Here is an 18994-nt window from a genome sequence, read left to right as displayed (position 1 = left end):
AGGAAGGGAAGAATGGGAAGTAACTGCTAATGGATTTAGGACTTCTTTTTGGGGTGATGAAAATATTCTGGAATTAGAAAGTGATGATGATTGTACCATTTTGTGAATATTACTAAAAACCACTGAATTGTATATTTTAAGGGTAAACTTTATGGCATGTAAATTATATCTCAATAAAGTAATAAAGAATATGGCTATTATAACCTATTTATATTGGATTTCTAAAAGAATATTTCATATTCTACTAAAAGGTGATAGGACCCAGTATATATATATATATATATATATATATATATATATATATTCCTGAAAACTATTTTATAACCAAAAACTTTGTTTCAAAACATCATTCTCACTATAGTTATAAAACAGAAAACAAAACTAAATTTTTTAAACGTAAATATATTTAAAAAATTAAAACACCTAAGAAATGCAATCTATACATATGAAAAAGTAAAATATTTATATGCATAACAAGTAGTTGCAACATTATCCATAAGCAGCAGTTAGTGTTTATTTTCCCTATATTTTGGTTTAACACCATAGTGTAGTGGTAGTTCATTCTTTTTAGGGAAATTACATAAAGTACATATAGCATATTATTAGTAATCTATAGAAGACTGTATAACCGGAAAATTAATTCCAAATAACAGCATTTCCTCTAAAAACACACCTATTATTAAACAAATTACTTTAAACTAGCAGAGAACAAAATGAGCCTATAATTTATTAAGTACAAGATATACAGTCAACTTGCATAAAATTACATATGGCATTTTAAAAAGTCTATTTCTAAAATATCAGTAATTCAAGCAATTGGGATTTCCACAGGAGAGAAATTGCCATTATTTTCCTTTTTATGAAGAAAGATCTGCCTTAAGAACATCACAACGATGTTATTAAGAAATGCTACAGCATACTTTAAAAATCAAAATGGTAAAACATATGCATCAGGATATTCTTTTACTGATACCAGCCCTATAGCAGCATTTCAGAAGATGATTTAAATCTAATAACTGACTTGGGTTTTTATTCTCTTCTAGAAATACATATTACATGTATAGTTTAGTTAAGAATTTTCATTTCCATTATAAATGGGAACTTTTCATACTGATTATCTAAAGGCATAAGAAATTAAGTAATTGGATAGTCTAGCACTTTATTAGAAATATATCTACTGACTCCACAAAAACAACTTTTACATTTAAGCAAATAACTAAAAATATCTGAATCAGGAGAAATGAAATAAAATATAGTGAATGGTTTTCTCTTTTATCTCTAATTGTAAAAATCCCTTTTGCCTATTTATTTGACCCGTCTCTATTCATGCAATTTAATGAACCCTCAAAAGAATTTACACATCTTTATACAGAATTCACATCTACATCAGTAAACTGCCAGTCCTTTTATATTTTCAGTGCCTTATCAAAATATGGGTAACAAAGTTCTTCATTCTATGAGGCAGGAAGATGTTTCCTAAGTACTTCTTTGGATGAAGACGATATAGTATCTGGGAAGGACACCTCAAATTCTATTAGAAGGTCACCACGTTGGTCAGGATTTTTTGGAAATGGCAGCCCATATCCAATAATTCTTCTTCTCATTCCGGGTTTCACAATATCATTTACTGACATAGGTATGTTTCTTCCATCCAGTGTTGGTACGTTAATTGAGCAGCCACACAATGCCTAAAATGGACCAAATAAAATAAAATGAAAACACTTCAAAACTCAAAAATCTAAGCACAAATATTACCAGATGGTAAAGGATAATACCACTAAGGTAAAACTTTAACCTCCAAAAGAATAACAATAGTTATAAATTTTTTTTCCTCATTAGAAAATTCCTTCAGAGGTCAGGCGCGGTGACTCACACCTGTAATCCCAACATTTTGGGAGGCCGAGGTGGGCAGATCACCTGAGGTCAGGAGTTCGAGACCAGCCTCACCAACATGGAGAAACCTCATCTCTACTAAAAATACAAAACTAGGCAAGTGTGGTGGCACATGCCTGTAATCCCAGCTACTCGGGAGGCTGAGGTAGGAGAATCACTTGAACTCGACAGGTGGAGGTTGCAGTGAGCCGAGATCGTGCCATTGAACTCCAGCCTGGGTAACAAGAGCAAAACTGTCTCAAAAAAAAAAAAAAAAAAGAAAAGAAAAGAAAAGAAAAAAAGGAAAATTCTTTCAGGACATGCATTATTAGATATGTTACCAAAGAAAAAAAAAAAAAGAAAAGAAAAGGTAAAAGAGAAGTAAAGGATATATTCCACATTGCCCTGGAATGACATGGTTATTTTGAAGCTGCTATTAATACATTCAAGATGCAGGGATTGGAATGGGAGAAGAGGGAGAAATTCAGGACTAGAAAGAACAGGATAGGAGCAACTACTTCTCTGGAAAGTATTAGGACAAGAAATATATTTGTTTTAGATAAATGTTTACTGAGCATTTACTATATGCCACACATTCTGGCTAGATGGTGAGCCTTATAGGGACCATGAACACAGACCCCAGCTCAAGGAATGCACAAGGAACTCACAGAAACATAGAAGCAAACTAGCCATTATAATATTGTATAGTGCAGGAACAGAGGTAAGCATGGAGGTCTTTTGTGAGAGAAAGAGCACCCAACTTAACCCCTTAGATTCCAGGAGTAGAGGATGCTTGAACTAAGCACTGGACCAGTAGCAGGTAGGTATTAGAGCAGGGTAAGAAACAATAGTGTTCCATAGAGTACAGCTCAAGTATAAAAGATAATAATAGAGCAAACTGGGCCGGGTGCGGTGGCTCACGCCTATAGTCCCAGCACTTTGGGAGGCCGAGGTGGGCGGATTACTTGAGGTCAAGAGTTCAAGATGAGCCTGGCCAACATGGTGAAAACCTGTCTCTACTAAAAATACGAAAATCAGCTGGGCGTGGTGGCAGGCGCCTGTAATCCCAGCTACTCAGGTGCATGAGGCAGGCGAATTACTTGAACCTGGGAGGTGGAGGCTGCAGTACTAGCTGAGATTGTGCCACTGCACTCCAGCATGGGTGACAGAGCGAGACTCCATCTCAAAAAAAAAATAATAATAATAGAGCAAACTTAGGGAAGTGCATATACATTTTATGGGTAGACATCAGATTTAAAATGACTTATTTTAAGCTAAAGAGTTTGGACTTTATGGTAGAGGTTATATAGAGCAATTTAAGAATTTGAAGCAGGGAACTGCTATGACCGTATTTGCAAAGTTACAATCCAATTTGAGAAATAGTACAAATAGGCCGGGCGCGGTGGCTCACGCCTGTAATCCCAGCACTTTAGGAGGCCGAGGCGGGTGGATCACCTGAGGTCAGGAATTCAAGACCAGCCTGGCCAACATGGTAAAACCCCGTGTCTACTAAAAATACAGAAATTAGCCGGGTGTGGTGGTGGGTGCCTGTAATCCCAGCTACTTAGGAGGCTGAGGCAAGAGAATCACTTGAACCCGGAGGCAGAGGTTGCGGTGAGCCGAGATCATGCCAACATGGGTGACAGAGCAAGACTCTGTCTCAAAAAAAAAAAAAAAATAGTGCAAATAAGAACTCAAATAATAATTGTATTAACGCAGTACCATTATAATTTATAAATGTATATATTTATATGCACTTATAAATGTATATTTTATTAATATAAATGTATACACATTTATTTATAGTGAATTATAAATTATTTTCTTCTAATCTTTTTTGTTATGCAATTATTACTCCATATTAACAACTTTAGAACAAACCCTGTATACAAAGACTAATGTGTTGAGATTACCAATGCAGATCTCATAAACCACATTTGTAAAAGCAGCCTCATATTACATAATCCAGTTAACACTTGACACTTTAATTGTAAGTAACTAAAGTTAGAAAATATAATCACATCCATAAAAGAGGTATAATACTAGTACTATCTTAGAGGATTGTTATAATAATTATTTTTAATGTGTAACAGGCGTTAAATAAATGTTAGCTATTATCTAGATATACTCCCTATGATCAACTACATAATTATTTGGTCTTAGGATTTTAGGTCCTACCAACTTACCTCTCGTAAACTAATTTTAGCAGTATAAATTATATTTGATCCATCCCTTTTAAATTTTGGATGATCTTTGTCTTTAATGATAAAAACAATGTCTGCTGGAATACTATTTGGTGTTTCATCTCCTTCTCTTGGAAAAGTAATTTTGGTGCCTTCTTTCCACCCTTTTTTAATCTCAATGGTAAGAATTTTGTCCTCAGATCTGTAACTCCTTCCATCAGCGTTTAGCCTTTTTCGAGAAATCTTCATCCGTTTGGTACAACCACTATATATCTCTTCAAGTGATACTCTAAGTTCATGAATAACTGGAGGATCTTGTTTGAGGCGGGATGGCCCCACAGAATTCCTGTCTCTTGGATATCCATTCATGCTGAAACCAAAGGCACTAAAAGGATCACCATCTATTTCCATTTCTTCAGAATCTCTACCACCACCCATTCGTCTTCCAAAGAAAATTTCAAAGGGGTTGGACCCTCCGAAAAATGCAGCAAATGTAGCATGAGGATCACCATGAAAGGTGTACCGGAAGGTACCTCCTTGTCCATCAGTACCTCCTGCTCCTCCTTTCAACCCTAATTAAAGAGATAAGCATGATTAGAAAAAAGTTTGCAACTCTTAAAAGTTAAACTTTCAAAAACTGTATTGCTAATAAATTTTGGCTAACTTACATTAAAATGTATTAATATTGGCCAGAAATGCCACTTTAACTAAATACAGAACAGCTATAAAACTCTTGATGATTACATCCTAAGTTAAATTGTTAGTTTTCAAATTCTTCCTCCAAATCAGCATTTTTGTTTGTTTGTTTGTGTTTTTGAGACAGAGTTTCGCTCTTGTTTGCCCAGGCTAGAGTGCAATGGCACAATCTCGGCTCACTGCAACCTCCACCTCCTGCCTCAGCCTCCCAAGTAGCTGGGATTACAGGCATGCACCACCACGCCCAGCTAATTTTGTATTTTTAGTAGAGACGAAGTTTCTTCATGTTGGTCAGGCTGGTCTCGAACTCCCAACCTCAGGTGATCTGCCTGCCTTGGCGTCCCAAAGTGCTGAAATTACAAGTGTGAGCCACTGCTTCCAGCCAAATCAGCATCTTTAATATTTATTCCTGATTCTTTGTTCCACAGGTAAGTAAGAAAAATAAAATAAGGCCGGGCGCAGAGGCTCATGCCTGTAATCCCAACACTTTGGGAGGCTAAGGCAGGCAGATCATGAGGTCAGGAGTTCGAGACCAGCCTGGCCAACATAGTGAAACCCCGCCTCTACTAAAAATACAAAAAATTAGCCAGGTGTGGTGGTGGGCGCCTGTAATACTAGCTACTCGGGAGGCTGAGGCAGGAGAATTACTTGAACCCGGGAGGCAGAAGTTGCAGCGAGCTGAGATCACACCACTGCACACCAGCCCGGGCAACAGTGTGAGACTCCGTCTCAAAAAAAAAAAAAAAAAGAAAAAAAGAAAAAGAAAATAAAACTGGGAACTCCTTATCTTATAAACTACTGATCTGGCATGCTGAAGTATATAAATTATATAAGTATCTACTTATAAATATATAAGTTTTTAAAAGATGTCAGTTGGAAGGTCTTCAGTAATCAACACAAAGTGCAGAACTTAAATCTTTAATTTTTAATACAATCAAACAATATATATAACATTTAAAAATATATTAATAAAATATATAGTAAAATATAAAAAACCATATTCATACTGTTTATATATAAATTAGAAATATGTAAAAATATAATGTAATAAAAATACCATATTCATTCTAACTAGTTTTATTTCAGATCATCTTTTACTGTTTAAGAATTAAAATAGGGCCAGGTGCAGTGGCTCACACCTGTAATCCCAGCACTTTGGGAGGCCGAGTCAGGTGAATCACTTGAGGTCAGGAGTTCGAGACCAGCCTGGTCTACATGGTGAAACCCCATCTCTACTATAAATACAAAACTAGCTGGGCATGGTGGCACATGCCTATAATCCCAGCTACTTGGGAGGCTGAGGCAGGAGAATCGCTTGAACCTGGGAGGCAGAGGTTACAGTGAGCCAAGACTGCACCATTGCACTCTGGCCTGGGCAACAGGAGCAAAACTCCATCTCAAAAAAAAAAAAAAAAAATTAAAATAGAACTCTGTGGCAGAGAGTGAAAAAAATTCTAATAATGAGGACACTCTATGAAAAATGGTTTTTTAGACACTAAAATTGTCATTCCTACTCTAGATACCAAATTTGTTTAGGCATACCACATCTTAGCATTAATTTCAATGCTTATAAGAAGAAGACTGAAATCAAGAGCTGTAAACTTTGACACGTAAGGCCTCTATATGGGTTATTTCTGTCTCTTGTTAACAGTCCACCTCAGGCAACAATATAGTGACTTTTTGACCCTTTGCTTAAGAGTTCCACTAAGTAATATTTAACCCACAAAAGATTATATTTGAAACAACATTTTCCACTATGTGTGAAAGAAATGTTCTACTAAAACCCAAAAAACAACAGTATGGTGATCTTTTAAGGGGTCAATACTGATCAAGAAACAAGCAGGAAAAGAATCTAAAAATCATAAAACTATGAAAAATCCAACAGATTAAGCTAGGAGATTCTAATATCTCCAAACAGTGAGTGATTTGAAGGCAGGAAATATATTTATTTTGCATTGCTCATGCATACAGAGCTGAAAATGGTAGGTATTCATCATGCTTAGTGAATGAAGGGAATAAACTAATTCCTAAAGTCCTTCTAAATCAAAACTAAAAAAGCTGTCTTGAGTATCGGTACAGAGAAAAAGGCAGACGCAAAAACAATGTAAAATATAATCACACATATACATATATGAGAGATTTAACAATTTAAAATGCCACTAACACACAACATACTTTAAAAAAACTTAGTTTTGCTTATGTCTTATTCTACATTTGGCTTCTTCCATTAAAAGGTATATATCTACTCTATTTCATCTAACAGGGTCTCAAGTGATATCTAAATTTTTACCTTCATCCATGAATAGAAATCTGGAGAGATCAAGAGAGACCTAATAATCTGAAAACTGCCAAAATATGTATTGAACAATATATCCAAATAGCAGTTAGGGAAATTCCTTGTAGAAACTGAATGACAAGTATAAGCAGGACAAGATCTTTTCGTAAGCAGCTCATCCAAATTTCCCTTTTATAAATTTTAGTAGTATAATTATAACTCCAAATGTTAAAAAGCTAATGGCAGATTTTTTTTAATGATAGAATAATATGTAGCTGAAGGTCATGACCAAAGTAACTCAACCAATGCTTAAATTATTTAAATCATTTTATCCTTCATCCCATACACTTAAGGGAGTATAATTATTTAACTGAGTTAAGTAAACTGGGTAAATCAGCCTGCCCAATCTAGCCTCTTATAAGACAAAATTTAAATACTTGCACCCATAATGAATTCATGAAAAGAAGGAATAACGTTTTAATTTATTACATCATGGGTTTGGCTTTCTGGAAAACCTCTTCCTCCTCTGTCAAAAAGGGTAATTAGGTCAGAATTACAAAGTCCCTGAGAAGATTCATACAAAGTCCGAAGTAACTTATCAAAGCTGATAAAAAGACTCCAATGCAGCTTTGAGGTTTTCCTAGACACTATTAAACAGTCAACTATGCAGCTCAGACAAAGAATGAAGCTACTCTAATGAATGAAAAAAATTCTAGGCTGGGCACGGTGGCTCACGCCTGTAATCCCAGAACTTTGGGAGGCCAAGGTGGGTGGAGCATGAGGTCAGGAGTTCGAGATCAGCCTGACCAACATGGTGAAATCTCATCTCTACTAAAAATACAAAAATTAGCCAGGCGTGGTGGCGCCCGCCTGTAATCCCAGCTACTCAGGAGACTGATTCTGTCTCAAAAACAACAAAAAAAAAGAAAAAAATCCTACCAAAATTCATGCCACTATAATATACATTATTATGGAAGTATCACTTGCATTGTCTAGCACATAAAATTATAAGTAATGTCACATTAACTATATGGTCAGTTCTTAATCATGTACATTCTGAACACTAATGGAAATGTTTAATAACCAATTAGATTCCCTCTGCTATTCAAAATGTTTTCTAGACACCATCATCACTTTATGTGATCAAAAAATGCACTAGAGAAGCAACATTTGCCTATGATTTAGCAAGACTGCTATTATTTTACAACTAACCAGTCAACCAGTTTGCAGTCCCAAACCAAATATGTGTTTGGAATACTATCTATGACAATGATTCCCACTAATTAGTTAAGGTTGACTAAAAGTTTCCAAAAGAAGAAACACTGGAGAAAAATTCAGATTGCAAAGAAAAAAACATGATAATACTTTAATAACTCTTACTCCATCCAAGGAGATCTAATATGTAAAAATCTAGATTTATAGCAAGACTCCAGTTATCAAATAATGAGATTCTGAGATCTTTTAAACAGTTTTAATTCACGAAAATCAAATTTACTTATGTGTTTTTAGAACACATAGTGAATTAAAAAAAATCCAGCTAGCTAAATATGTAAGTTAAAGAACAGAAGAGAACTAGTATACAGATTAATAAATACAAGTTTTATCATTTAAACACTACATTTTAATATTTGAAGTTACTGAATAAATCATAAGCAATAACAAAATAAGGAAAGCATAAAAAAGAAAAATTAGAGAACTGGAATAAATGAGGATGTGTTATTGAAAATCTTTTCTTTTAAATCTCTTAACACAAATTTTTGTTGACATCTACTAAACTATTCAAGACTAAACCTAAAACTTTAGAGAGTGGTTCAGAATCCAATTTTAAATTTCTGTAGTTCTGTGGTTTTTGTTTTCAAATGATTCAACTATAGATAAATTTTATTTTTAAAAAGATTTATTACATACATAAAATTAACCTATTGTACAAATACAATTCAATTGATTATAGTAAATTGATAGAGTTGTATAACCATCATCACAATCCAGTTATAGAACATTTCCATCATTCCAAAGAATTCTCTAGTTCTTATTTGTAGCTAATCCCCGCTCCCACCTCAAGTCCTAGGCAAGAAAGATCTGCTTTCTTTTTCTATATACTGACCTTTTCCAGACATTTCACATAAATAAAATTATACAATACATAGTCTTTTACATCTGGCTTCTTTCATTTAGCATAGTTTCTGAGGTTCATCCATGGTGTAGCATGTTTCACAAATTGGTCCTTTTATTGCTAAATAGTTCCTCATTGAATGTATATAGCACATTTTGTTTAATTCACCAATTTATGGTGCTTTCAGATTGTTTCCAGTTTGGGGCTATTATAAATAATGCTGCTATAAGCATTCAGGCACATGTCTTTGTGTGGACATGTTTTTGTTTCCCTTTTATAGATTCCTAAAAGTAAATTTGAGTTATCTGTATTTTTTTTTCTTTCCTTTGTTTTTTCTAGAGGTAGGGTCTTGCTATGTTGGAAAGGCTAGACTCAAACTCTTGGGCTCAAGCAATCCTTCAGCCTCAGCCTCCTTATTAGCTGACACTACGGGCATATGCCACCTCACCTAGCTAGCCAACTGTTTTTAAAACAAAGCATTTTAAATTGTGAATATTCAGAACACAAATATACTGTGTTCTGGATTACTAGTTCTTTCACTCCTGAATACATAAATTTAGCATATGCAACTTTTATACTTTTCAGTTTATGGTTCCTTATTCCCACCATCCCAGCTCTAAGTCCCAAGACTGTAATAACTCAGGGGGAGCGGGAAGAAGGATACCAGGTAAATTAATAGTGTTTCCATAGTCCTAAAGTTCAGTGTTTTGTTACTACTGGAGAAACCTATGGAACCACGTCTGGAGATAAATAAAAGGCAAAGAGAAAAAATGTTTTCCCCTACTTTCACAGTGTATCTAAATGGGATTTTTTAATAGAATGAGATATTCTGAATAAACGGCAAATAAATATAATACTTTCCTGTGAAGGAAGAATAATTCTAAAAAATAATTCAAATAACTTTCATTCAATTGTATTTTCTTTTTTTCCTTTTTTTTTTTTGAGATGAGGTCTCGCTCTGTTGCCCAGGCTGAAGTGCAATGGCTCGATCTCGGCTCACTGCAACCTCTGCCTCTTGGGTTCAAGTGATTCTGTTGCCTCACCCTCCCAAGTAGCTGGGATTACAGGTGTCTGCCACCGCACCTAGCTAATTTTTGTATTTTTAGTAGAGACAGGGTTTCACCACGTTGGCCAGGCTGGTCTCAAACTCCTGACCTCAGGTGATCGCCTGTCTTGGCCTCCCAAAGTGTTGGAATTACAGGCGTGAGCCACGGCGCCTGGCCCATTCAATTGTATTTTCAAGTAACCTATAACTAGAGAATGGTACTTCTGCATAATATATTTCTATGTTTTAAAAAAGGTATTCTCTCCTCACTCTTTCCTCCTATCACTTATATCAATTATGTAAGTAAAAAAAAAATCCAGGGTATACAGATTCAGGGTGATTTAGTTTTTAAAAAATTCACTCACTGTGTAATGACCAATAAAAATTAAATGAGAAAAATCTCTCTAGAAAAGCACTATTAAGAGGTAATGTTAAATCAAGAAAAATGTATCATTTGGTGACTTGAAAATTCTGAAGACAAATATCCTTACTAAACCCTGAATCCAATGGCTTAGCCAGAGACTTGAGCTATCAGTGAACTGTTGCAAAATATTTTAAATACAAAGCAGTGGATATCTGCTTTTTCACAGGAATTCACAGTGTCATTCCATGTTTGTGAATTTCTTTACAAAATTACAAAATAACTCCTTTAGAAATAGTAATACATTATTGGTAGTATCTCAGAATCCTGCTTAGCTTTTGAGATAAACCAAGTCACGATATTTTGGGTAATATGGCCATAGGTATCATGCAGGATTGAACTGCCTAGTATTTGCCTTTTTCAATATTTACTTTGTAAGAACCTGACACTGTAAGTCCTCACCACACCAAAACCAGCAACATAAACTTCAATTTTGGGCAACTCATAGACCAAAAAAGCTAAACAAAACAAGAAGGAAAAAACCCTCTATATACAATCACCCTGCTTGTCTACATTTAATTTGTTTCATTCAAAATAAGCAGTCACTGCTTGTCTATATTTTAAGGATATATTTCTAATTAGGAAAATTTGATGTTAGTTGTAATAGAGGAATCAAAGGGATAACAAAAAAGTTTTCGCAGCTACAGTGATCTGAAAGCCAGTATTTTGGGAGAAAAACTAATAATAAAATAACTTAGTCCTGATGTTAAAAGTTGAAAATCCCCAAACCAGCACAAGTTAAAGTTTTTTGTGTTATCAATTAGCAATTTAAAATAGTCTTACTTCATAGCCCCATTTATATGGAAGTGATGGACAAACCTGATTTAAAATGCTGTGCTCACTAGTTTTTGATCTCACAATGCAAAAAACAAAAGTATGGCCGGGAGAGGAAAGGGAAGTTGTCATGTTTTTCTCTATACCTAGATAGTAAAATTTCTAAAGAAATAATGTTACCTAAAAGTAAATCAGTAATTATTCTAACTAGGTGGCCATTTTAGGTCAAAAATTGTATTTCTGAGATTTCATTTTCTTGGCACACAATTATTGTTTACAATTAAGCTAAAAACTTGTTCTGGTATTTTATGACATCAGGAAAATTCTTTCCTCTCCAGGCAGAATGCCAAAAACAACTAGAAGCTAAATGCCTGCGCCTTCTGCTTCTGAGAGTCACAACTCTGTCTTGTTCAGTCTAAACTAGCCTTGCTATAAGAAAGGCAAAAAACTACTTTTTGTTTTTGTGAATAAGGTATAAACTACTCAGAACCTGAAATGCCAATCTTAAGGTTTTAAATGACTAAAGACTCTTTATTGGTTCTGGCAGAAAATTCATTAGAAAACAAAACAGGTTGCATAAGACTTTTGACACAATTTACTAATAGGTATGGGAATTCAAGGTTTATTTTAAAATATACATTGTTAACATTGTAAGTCTAATGATAAAATATGTATAATACAAAATGCTAAAATAAAAAAGGCAAACAAGGACATTTCATTCATAGCTCTGCAATACTCATTCATGTGATCAGAGGTGAAACCTTGTTATTATCCATTATTTGTCCTTCTACTTTTGATACGACTGAGAATCCAATTTAAGGATAACCACAAGCTGAGAGAGAAGGGAAAAAGGCTGGGAGAGAGAGAGAAAGAGAGAAAGAGACAGAGCTGAAGAGACAGAAAGATATACAGAGAATACTTACCTTCCTCCCCAAACTGATCATATATTTCTCTCTTTTTAGGATCACTCAATACTTCATAAGCTTCTGCGACCTCTTTAAATTTTTCCTCTGCCTGAGGAGATTTGTTCTTGTCCGGATGAAATTTGAGGGCTTGTTTTCGGTAAGCCTTTTTAATATCTTCATCTGAAGCTCCTTTCTCAATTCCCAAAATGCAATAATAGTCTTTCCCCATTTCGAATGCCTTGAAATTAACTTAGATTTCCCTTTGTAAAAGAAAACAGCGTCCCCAGTCTTAGCAACAGATTTAAGAAAAATAAACCAAGCTGGGTATTTTAAAAGTTAATCAGCAATTCAGCTAGCTGTCTTAAGGCAGCAAGCAGACAGTGTCTCTGTATTCAATCCTTCCCCAACGGCTCACTTACAGATAAATATACACTACACAGGAGACAGCCTCCTTCTAGATCCTCCCATTTTCACTACGTGTCTCTGTACTTTCTAGAACAGCAAATGCTACAGGACGTCACTTTCCCAGCTGCCTCTAGTCAAAGTACTGAGCTATGTTTTCTCCTCCTCCACGATTAACTATTCATTTTCCAACTGGCTCTACCATCTTTATTTCCTAATTAAACAGGACAAATGGGTTAACATGCCAATATTTCAACAAAGAATGTCACGACTTTATATTTATGTACTCCATACTAGGTGAAAAATCATTACAGTCATTGCTATGTTAAAAGAAGTTAAAATTAATATACAGCTAAAAGGAACGACAACTCTAAGTATTTTTTAATTTTAAGCTATTTGTCTGTTTAAGTATATAATACTAAAATGCGAGTTATTTAAATTAGGATTTTCAAGTAATTTACATCGTCTTCAAAATTCCTGGGGTCTATCAATCAGAAACACCAGAAAGTTTGTGTACTAGTTTCACACTGTTAATAGAGTATCTATAATAAAATTCAAATGCATTATTTTAAAATAAGTAAAGGATTTAAACATAATTTTAGCTAACTAGTTACTTCTAGTATACATGAGTTCATAGTTCTGGCAAACAAATATTTATTTTTGAAATTTTAGTATCTGAACTTAGTTACTTCAACTAAACTAAAACTGAATTAGGTCCCTGCCACCCCTCAACCCCCGTCCCCCGCAGCCGCCCCACAGGGTCCCTATTTAAAGAATTTTGGTGCTGCAGGAAAGCTAGAACAAAGTATCAGGTTACAGACAGTACATACTCATGTTCCTTACAAGACTTAACTGCAACTGGATCAATGTAAAATTTGGATATGCCACTTAAGGGGCAGTAATATGAGAAATATTTTTTCTTTCAAAAACACATTTCCCTAATTATATATTCATTGTTGGAGATTTTGGAAAACACAGAAAAAAGTTTTAAAAAATCTCCCTATAATACCATTTTAGGTAATCCCTGTTAAATATTACTGTATTTACTTCTAATCCTGTTTTCTATAAATATTCATGGTTATTTGCTGTAGTTTTATAATTTTTTGTTAACAAAGTTAGATCATAGCATTTATATACCCTTTTGATGCCTGCTTTTGAAAGTATAACATATTTTGGGTATTTATGAGACATTTTCTATGTATATAACTCATCTTTTCTCCTGTATGGTTTTCTCATCTTTTAAAAAATGTTCCCATTTCTATTAGAGAGGTAAATAAGAAAATGTCAAAAGGATTGCACACGGTCCAAATAAAATGTTAAAAAACCTTTATGAGGAAAAGAAAATGTACATATATGTTTAGAATATAATAAAGGGTAATAATCATGTGTTAACCTTTAAAGAAATGAGAACGCCTACTCTATATGCCAAGCAATGATGATTCAGCAATTCTTTCTGAATGTTCATCTTTGTGCATTTTGACAGCTATGATTTTCTACTCTTCAAAATTCTCTACTTTAAAAACACCATGACATTAGAAATGTATAACACTGATCTAGCCTACCTGTAGGTTACAGAGGTTTGTCAGCTATTTATCAATTTTTTTAGCCTCACCAAGAAATACTCAATGTCAAAAGGTACTTTCAAATCCAAAAAACTTGGTGAAAAATGCTAATATCCAAAGTCACCTTAAGACTCCCAGTTTTAAAAAGCATATTGCCAAACTGAAATCCAGTGCAAGGATCAGTATCACATAGAGTAAAAACATAATAAAAAATCACCTATTACAAAATTCATTTCCAAGGGAGTTCCTTTAAATATTCATTACCAAAGGAATGGTGACTTTACTGTTTAACAACCGGAAATTGTTCTGGTGGGTAGTGTTTGCAGAAAAAAAAAATAGATACTTACTTGATTCAATCATTTTCAGAGAGCTAGGAATATTATCAAAACTTGACACAGTAATTATTTTAGAGAACCTGAAGACCAGGTCTTTCATATTTGTGAGAAATTATATATTAACAGACGGAAAGAAATCTGGCTCCCTAGACACTGAAAAGGGTGAAAAGGGATTTTCACATTTCTTTAAATATCACACACACATAAGAATCATAATAGTAAAGTTGAAAAACAAGAATTCACCTCAACTTTGACATTTCAAGTTAATAAGTAAGCAAATATAATTGTGATTTATGACTATTAATACAACAATCTGGCTAGCTTTTGGTAAAATGAGCAGATACTTGCACACTTATACCTTTGTAAAGCTTTGTAAATAATTCAAACATTTGGCAATAGTAAAAGCCACTAAATATTATTTTAATAGCTCTATAAATACCACACCTGGAAATTTATCCTTAGAAAATAATTTAAAGACAATAATTATATTTACAAATATACCCATTGCAAATAGATGAAATAGGGTAAAACATCAAGATGATCATCATTAAAAGTACATAGTACTTTGGAGATATTTTACCCTTATATTCACTTTTTCAGACTGAGATGTCTTCTCTACCACTTAGGAGTTGAAAATCCGTTATACAATACGATCACTTTACATTAAATCTTGGTCATCCAAGTTTGTATGATATGAATGCGGCAATTTTGGGGGGAGGGTGGGATTGTCATTCCTCCTAATAATTATGACAAAAACAGGAAGAGTATGTAAAAGGGAGAGTAGTGGTAGCCTGTAGGGGAAATGGAACAGAGAAGAGCTGAGATCAAAGCTTATTTAATAAAAGTAAAATAAGTAAAAGCTTATTTATTTTAAAGGTTAAAATAAAACAAAAAAACATAGAAATATTCTATCTGAAATATTTAGAAATCACATAAATGCCTGCTTATTTCACGTTATAGGTTACATGTATGTGTGACGGAAAGTTTGAAGAGAACAAAAACTAGCTTTGAGTTAGTAACTGACATACATTTTTTCCCTTAAAACTAAAGAATGCTGCATTTTTAACAAAGATATAAAAATTAGCACTTGCATTTTTAAATTTTTACTTTACTACTCAAACATTGGTAAGATTATTTCATGAAAACACAATTCTCTTCCCTTTATTGAAAGAAAACTACAGTCAGGTGAGGTGGCTCATGCCTGTAATCCCAGCACGTTGGGAGGCCAAGGCAGGAGGACCACTTGAGCTCAGGAGTTCAAGACCAGCCTGGGCAACATAATGAGACCTTATCTCTACTAAAAACTAATTTTTTTAAAAAATGGAAATTAAGATAGCATTTTAACCACAAAAAACAAAGTATAATTTGTTATTCGGTTGATGTCATCTTCATCTTCTACTTTGACTTTATTCATATATAATAAAAAACAAGTTTTCTTTTTCCAACTCAACAAATCATTTCTCAGTTTATAATAAAATAGTACAGAAGAAGATAAAATGCCATGAGTCTCAGAAGAAATTACATCAAAATTCAGATCATCACTTAAATGCTGGAGGACAAATGACTTCTCATATTTTACCAACGCACCTGTGAAAAACTTTTCCTGGCAATATTTAATTCTTAAATAGGTCACATTTAGTCCTAAAATTTCTTTTTTTTTTTTTTTTCTTTTTTGAGATGGTGCTTGCTCTATCACCCAGGCTGCAGTGAAGTGGCACAGTCATAGCTCACTGCACCCTTGAACTCCTAGGATCAAGTGATCCTGCTGCCTCAGCCTCTCGAGTAGTTGGGACTACAGGCCAATGCAACATCTGGCTTATTTTAATTTTTTATAGAGACCAGGTCTCACTGTGTTGCCCAGACTAGTCTCCAACTCCTGAGCTCAAACAATCCTCCTGCCTTGACCTCCCAAGATCCTGGGATTACAGGCATAAACCAGGGTGCTTGGACCCTGAAATTTCTTTCTTTCTTTTCTTTCTTTCTTGCTTTTTTCTTTCTTTCTTTCCTTCCTTCCTTCCTTCCTTCCTTCCTTCCTTCCTTCCTTCCTTCCTTCCTTCTTTCTTTCTTCTTTCTTTTCTTTCTTTCTTTCTTTTTGAGACAGGGTCTCACTCTATCGCCCAGGCTGGACCAGAATGGAGTGCAGTGGCACAATCTCGGCTCACTGCAAACTCTGCCTCCCAGGTTTTAAGAAATCTCTGCTTCAGCCTCCCGAATAGCTGGGATTACAGGTGCGTGCCACCACGCCCAGCTAATTTTTTTGTATTTTTAGTAGAGACGAGGTTTTGCCATCTTGGCCAGGCTGGTCTTGAACTCTTGACCTCGTGATTCACCTGCCTCGGCCTCCCAAAGTGCTGGGATTACAGGCATGAGCCACCACGCCCGGCCATGAAATTTCTTAGTGATTCATATTAGAAAATTATGACCTCCATTCCCCAATACTTCCTGTCTAAGAATAAGCAAATAAACTGAGGCTCTTTTAAACTCTGTTAACAGTGCTTTAGATATTTGAATATATAACCTCAGAGTATGTAAAAGTGATTATATTTGCCGAGGTGACACCCAGGGAATATTCATAATATAGTGGTTAAAAGCACAGATTTTGGAGCTGGAGTGCCTGGTTAGAATCCTGGTAACACTACTATAGCTGTAAGACCTTGGACTTAAATCTCTCTGACCTCAGCTTCCTCATCTGTCAGAGTTAACTCTGTTAAGCTGGTAACATTAATACCAATTTAGGACTGTTGTGAGGATTAAATGCGATCAATGTGTGATACTTAAATGTGACTGGCACGTAGTGAGGACTACCAAAGTGTTAGCTACTCTTATCATGATGATGATCTCATATGAACTTGAAAAATTTTTTTCCAGGAAAATTACTATACCATATGTATAACAAAATGTTATTTATAAGCATACATGCACACACACTCACACAGCTGTCCAATTGGTATTTCTAAATATTCCTGTTAATATTTGCTACTCATTCATGTTGATTTTGTTAAAATTTAAAATCATTAAAACTTCCCATAGGTAGCATTCATTGTATTTCAATTCCAATATTTATATTCTTAAAGTATATATCTTTGATTTTGGAATTAGAAGATCTGTCCAGCCTTAATATCTGTCGATGCCTCACATATCTCAGTCGTACCAAATTACTTGAAAATTATCTAGGGGAAACCGTTATTTATCAATTCCTCTTAGAGGGCTAGCACAAAAGAATAAAGACACAATTCCTCTTAGAGGGCTAGCACAAAAGAATAAAGACTTAAAAATCTGAATACTTAGGCCGGGCGCGGTGGCTCACGCTTGTAATCCCAGCACTTTGGGAGGCCGAGGCAGGCGGATCACGAGGTCAGGAGAGCGAGACCACAGTGAAACCCCGTCTCTACTAAAAATACAAAAATTAGCCGGGCTTGGTGGCGGGCACCTGTAGTCCCAGCTACTCGGAGAGGCTGAGGCAGGAGAATGGCGTGAACCCGGGAGGCGGAGCTTGCAGTGAGCCGAGATCGCGCCACTGCACTCCAGCCTGGGCGACAGAGCGAGACTCCATCTCAAAAAAAAAAAAAAAAAAAAAAAAAAAAATCTGAATACTTGGTTTCTAATCTCAGTTCTCCCACTTAACAGGTGAGTAACTTAGATAAATCATTTAAATTCTCTGAATACCTAACTCACAAAGATTAGTGTGAGAGTCAGATAATACATGTGACAGCACTACAATTTATATGACACCTACATATACATTATTTTCAGTATTTTAAGCTATATAAACTATTTTGCTACCACTTGGATGTCTATTGACAAATAGTCTCCTTTGACTCAGGAAGTTTTACTTGGCATAAAGCATTAACTACCAGATTCACCCCCAAAGGAGTCTGGCATCCCCCAATATCTTGCCTCTTGCCAAGTTCCCTTTTCAGACCTTTATCTCTGAATTTTACTATCTTCTCAGTGTTAAAAAAAAACAAAAAAAAAAAACCTGTTCTATGCCTTCCCTGTAATAACATTTATATAATACTTTACAGTTTATAAAATACTTCCATATGCTTTCTCACATACATCTGATACTCGTGATTTCAAAGAGCTTTTCTATAGCTATAGTCTAATAATGAGCTAAGATATTCTTGACAATACTTAAACATACACTGTTCCAATATTTACATAAAACTAGAGGGTACTGGGCTTTGTCTATCCTAATGTTTCACCTGTTTTTAAGATAATATCTAAATAGTTATATAAAATCAAATTATTGGCCTTTTAATAATGGACTATATCTTACCACTACACATTATACTTTCCTAAAAAACCAGTAAGCACTAAGAGGTATCATTACCATAGATTGCTGTAGAGCAAATGCTTGATGTAAGTTTGGAACTCAGACCCCCAATTCTCATTCCTGTGAAAAGGTTCC

General features: G+C 34.7%; 1 protein-coding gene across 9 annotated transcripts in view; it reads right to left on the bottom strand.

Moving 5' to 3' along the window:
- Nucleotides 1–440: 440 nt before the first annotated feature.
- DNAJB4 (DnaJ heat shock protein family (Hsp40) member B4) overlaps nt 441–18994 on the bottom strand; it is a 37466-nt gene continuing 18912 nt past the window's right edge. For 5 of the 9 annotated variants that reach the window (XM_063624166.1, XM_063624161.1, XM_063624164.1 and 2 more), the window contains exons 2-4: nt 12303–12544; nt 4059–4627; nt 441–1688 (exon numbers count right to left, since the gene is read on the bottom strand). In XM_063624166.1, coding sequence (XP_063480236.1) covers nt 1455–1688; nt 4059–4627; nt 12303–12513 — 1014 coding nt within the window. In that variant the 5' untranslated portion in view covers nt 12514–12544 and the 3' untranslated portion in view covers nt 441–1454. Of the gene's footprint in view, nt 1689–4058; nt 4628–12302; nt 13289–14595; nt 14732–18994 lie in introns of those variants that run through there. The other 4 variants (XM_063624168.1, XM_063624167.1, XM_063624162.1 and 1 more) reach the window with 3 other exon arrangements.

Source organism: Symphalangus syndactylus, chromosome 12 (genome assembly GCF_028878055.3).
Source record: "Symphalangus syndactylus isolate Jambi chromosome 12, NHGRI_mSymSyn1-v2.1_pri, whole genome shotgun sequence".
Classification (NCBI taxonomy): domain Eukaryota; kingdom Metazoa; phylum Chordata; class Mammalia; order Primates; family Hylobatidae; genus Symphalangus; species Symphalangus syndactylus.
The sequence above is the reverse complement of the archived record's forward strand: the minus strand, read 5'-3'. Positions and strand labels throughout refer to the sequence as shown.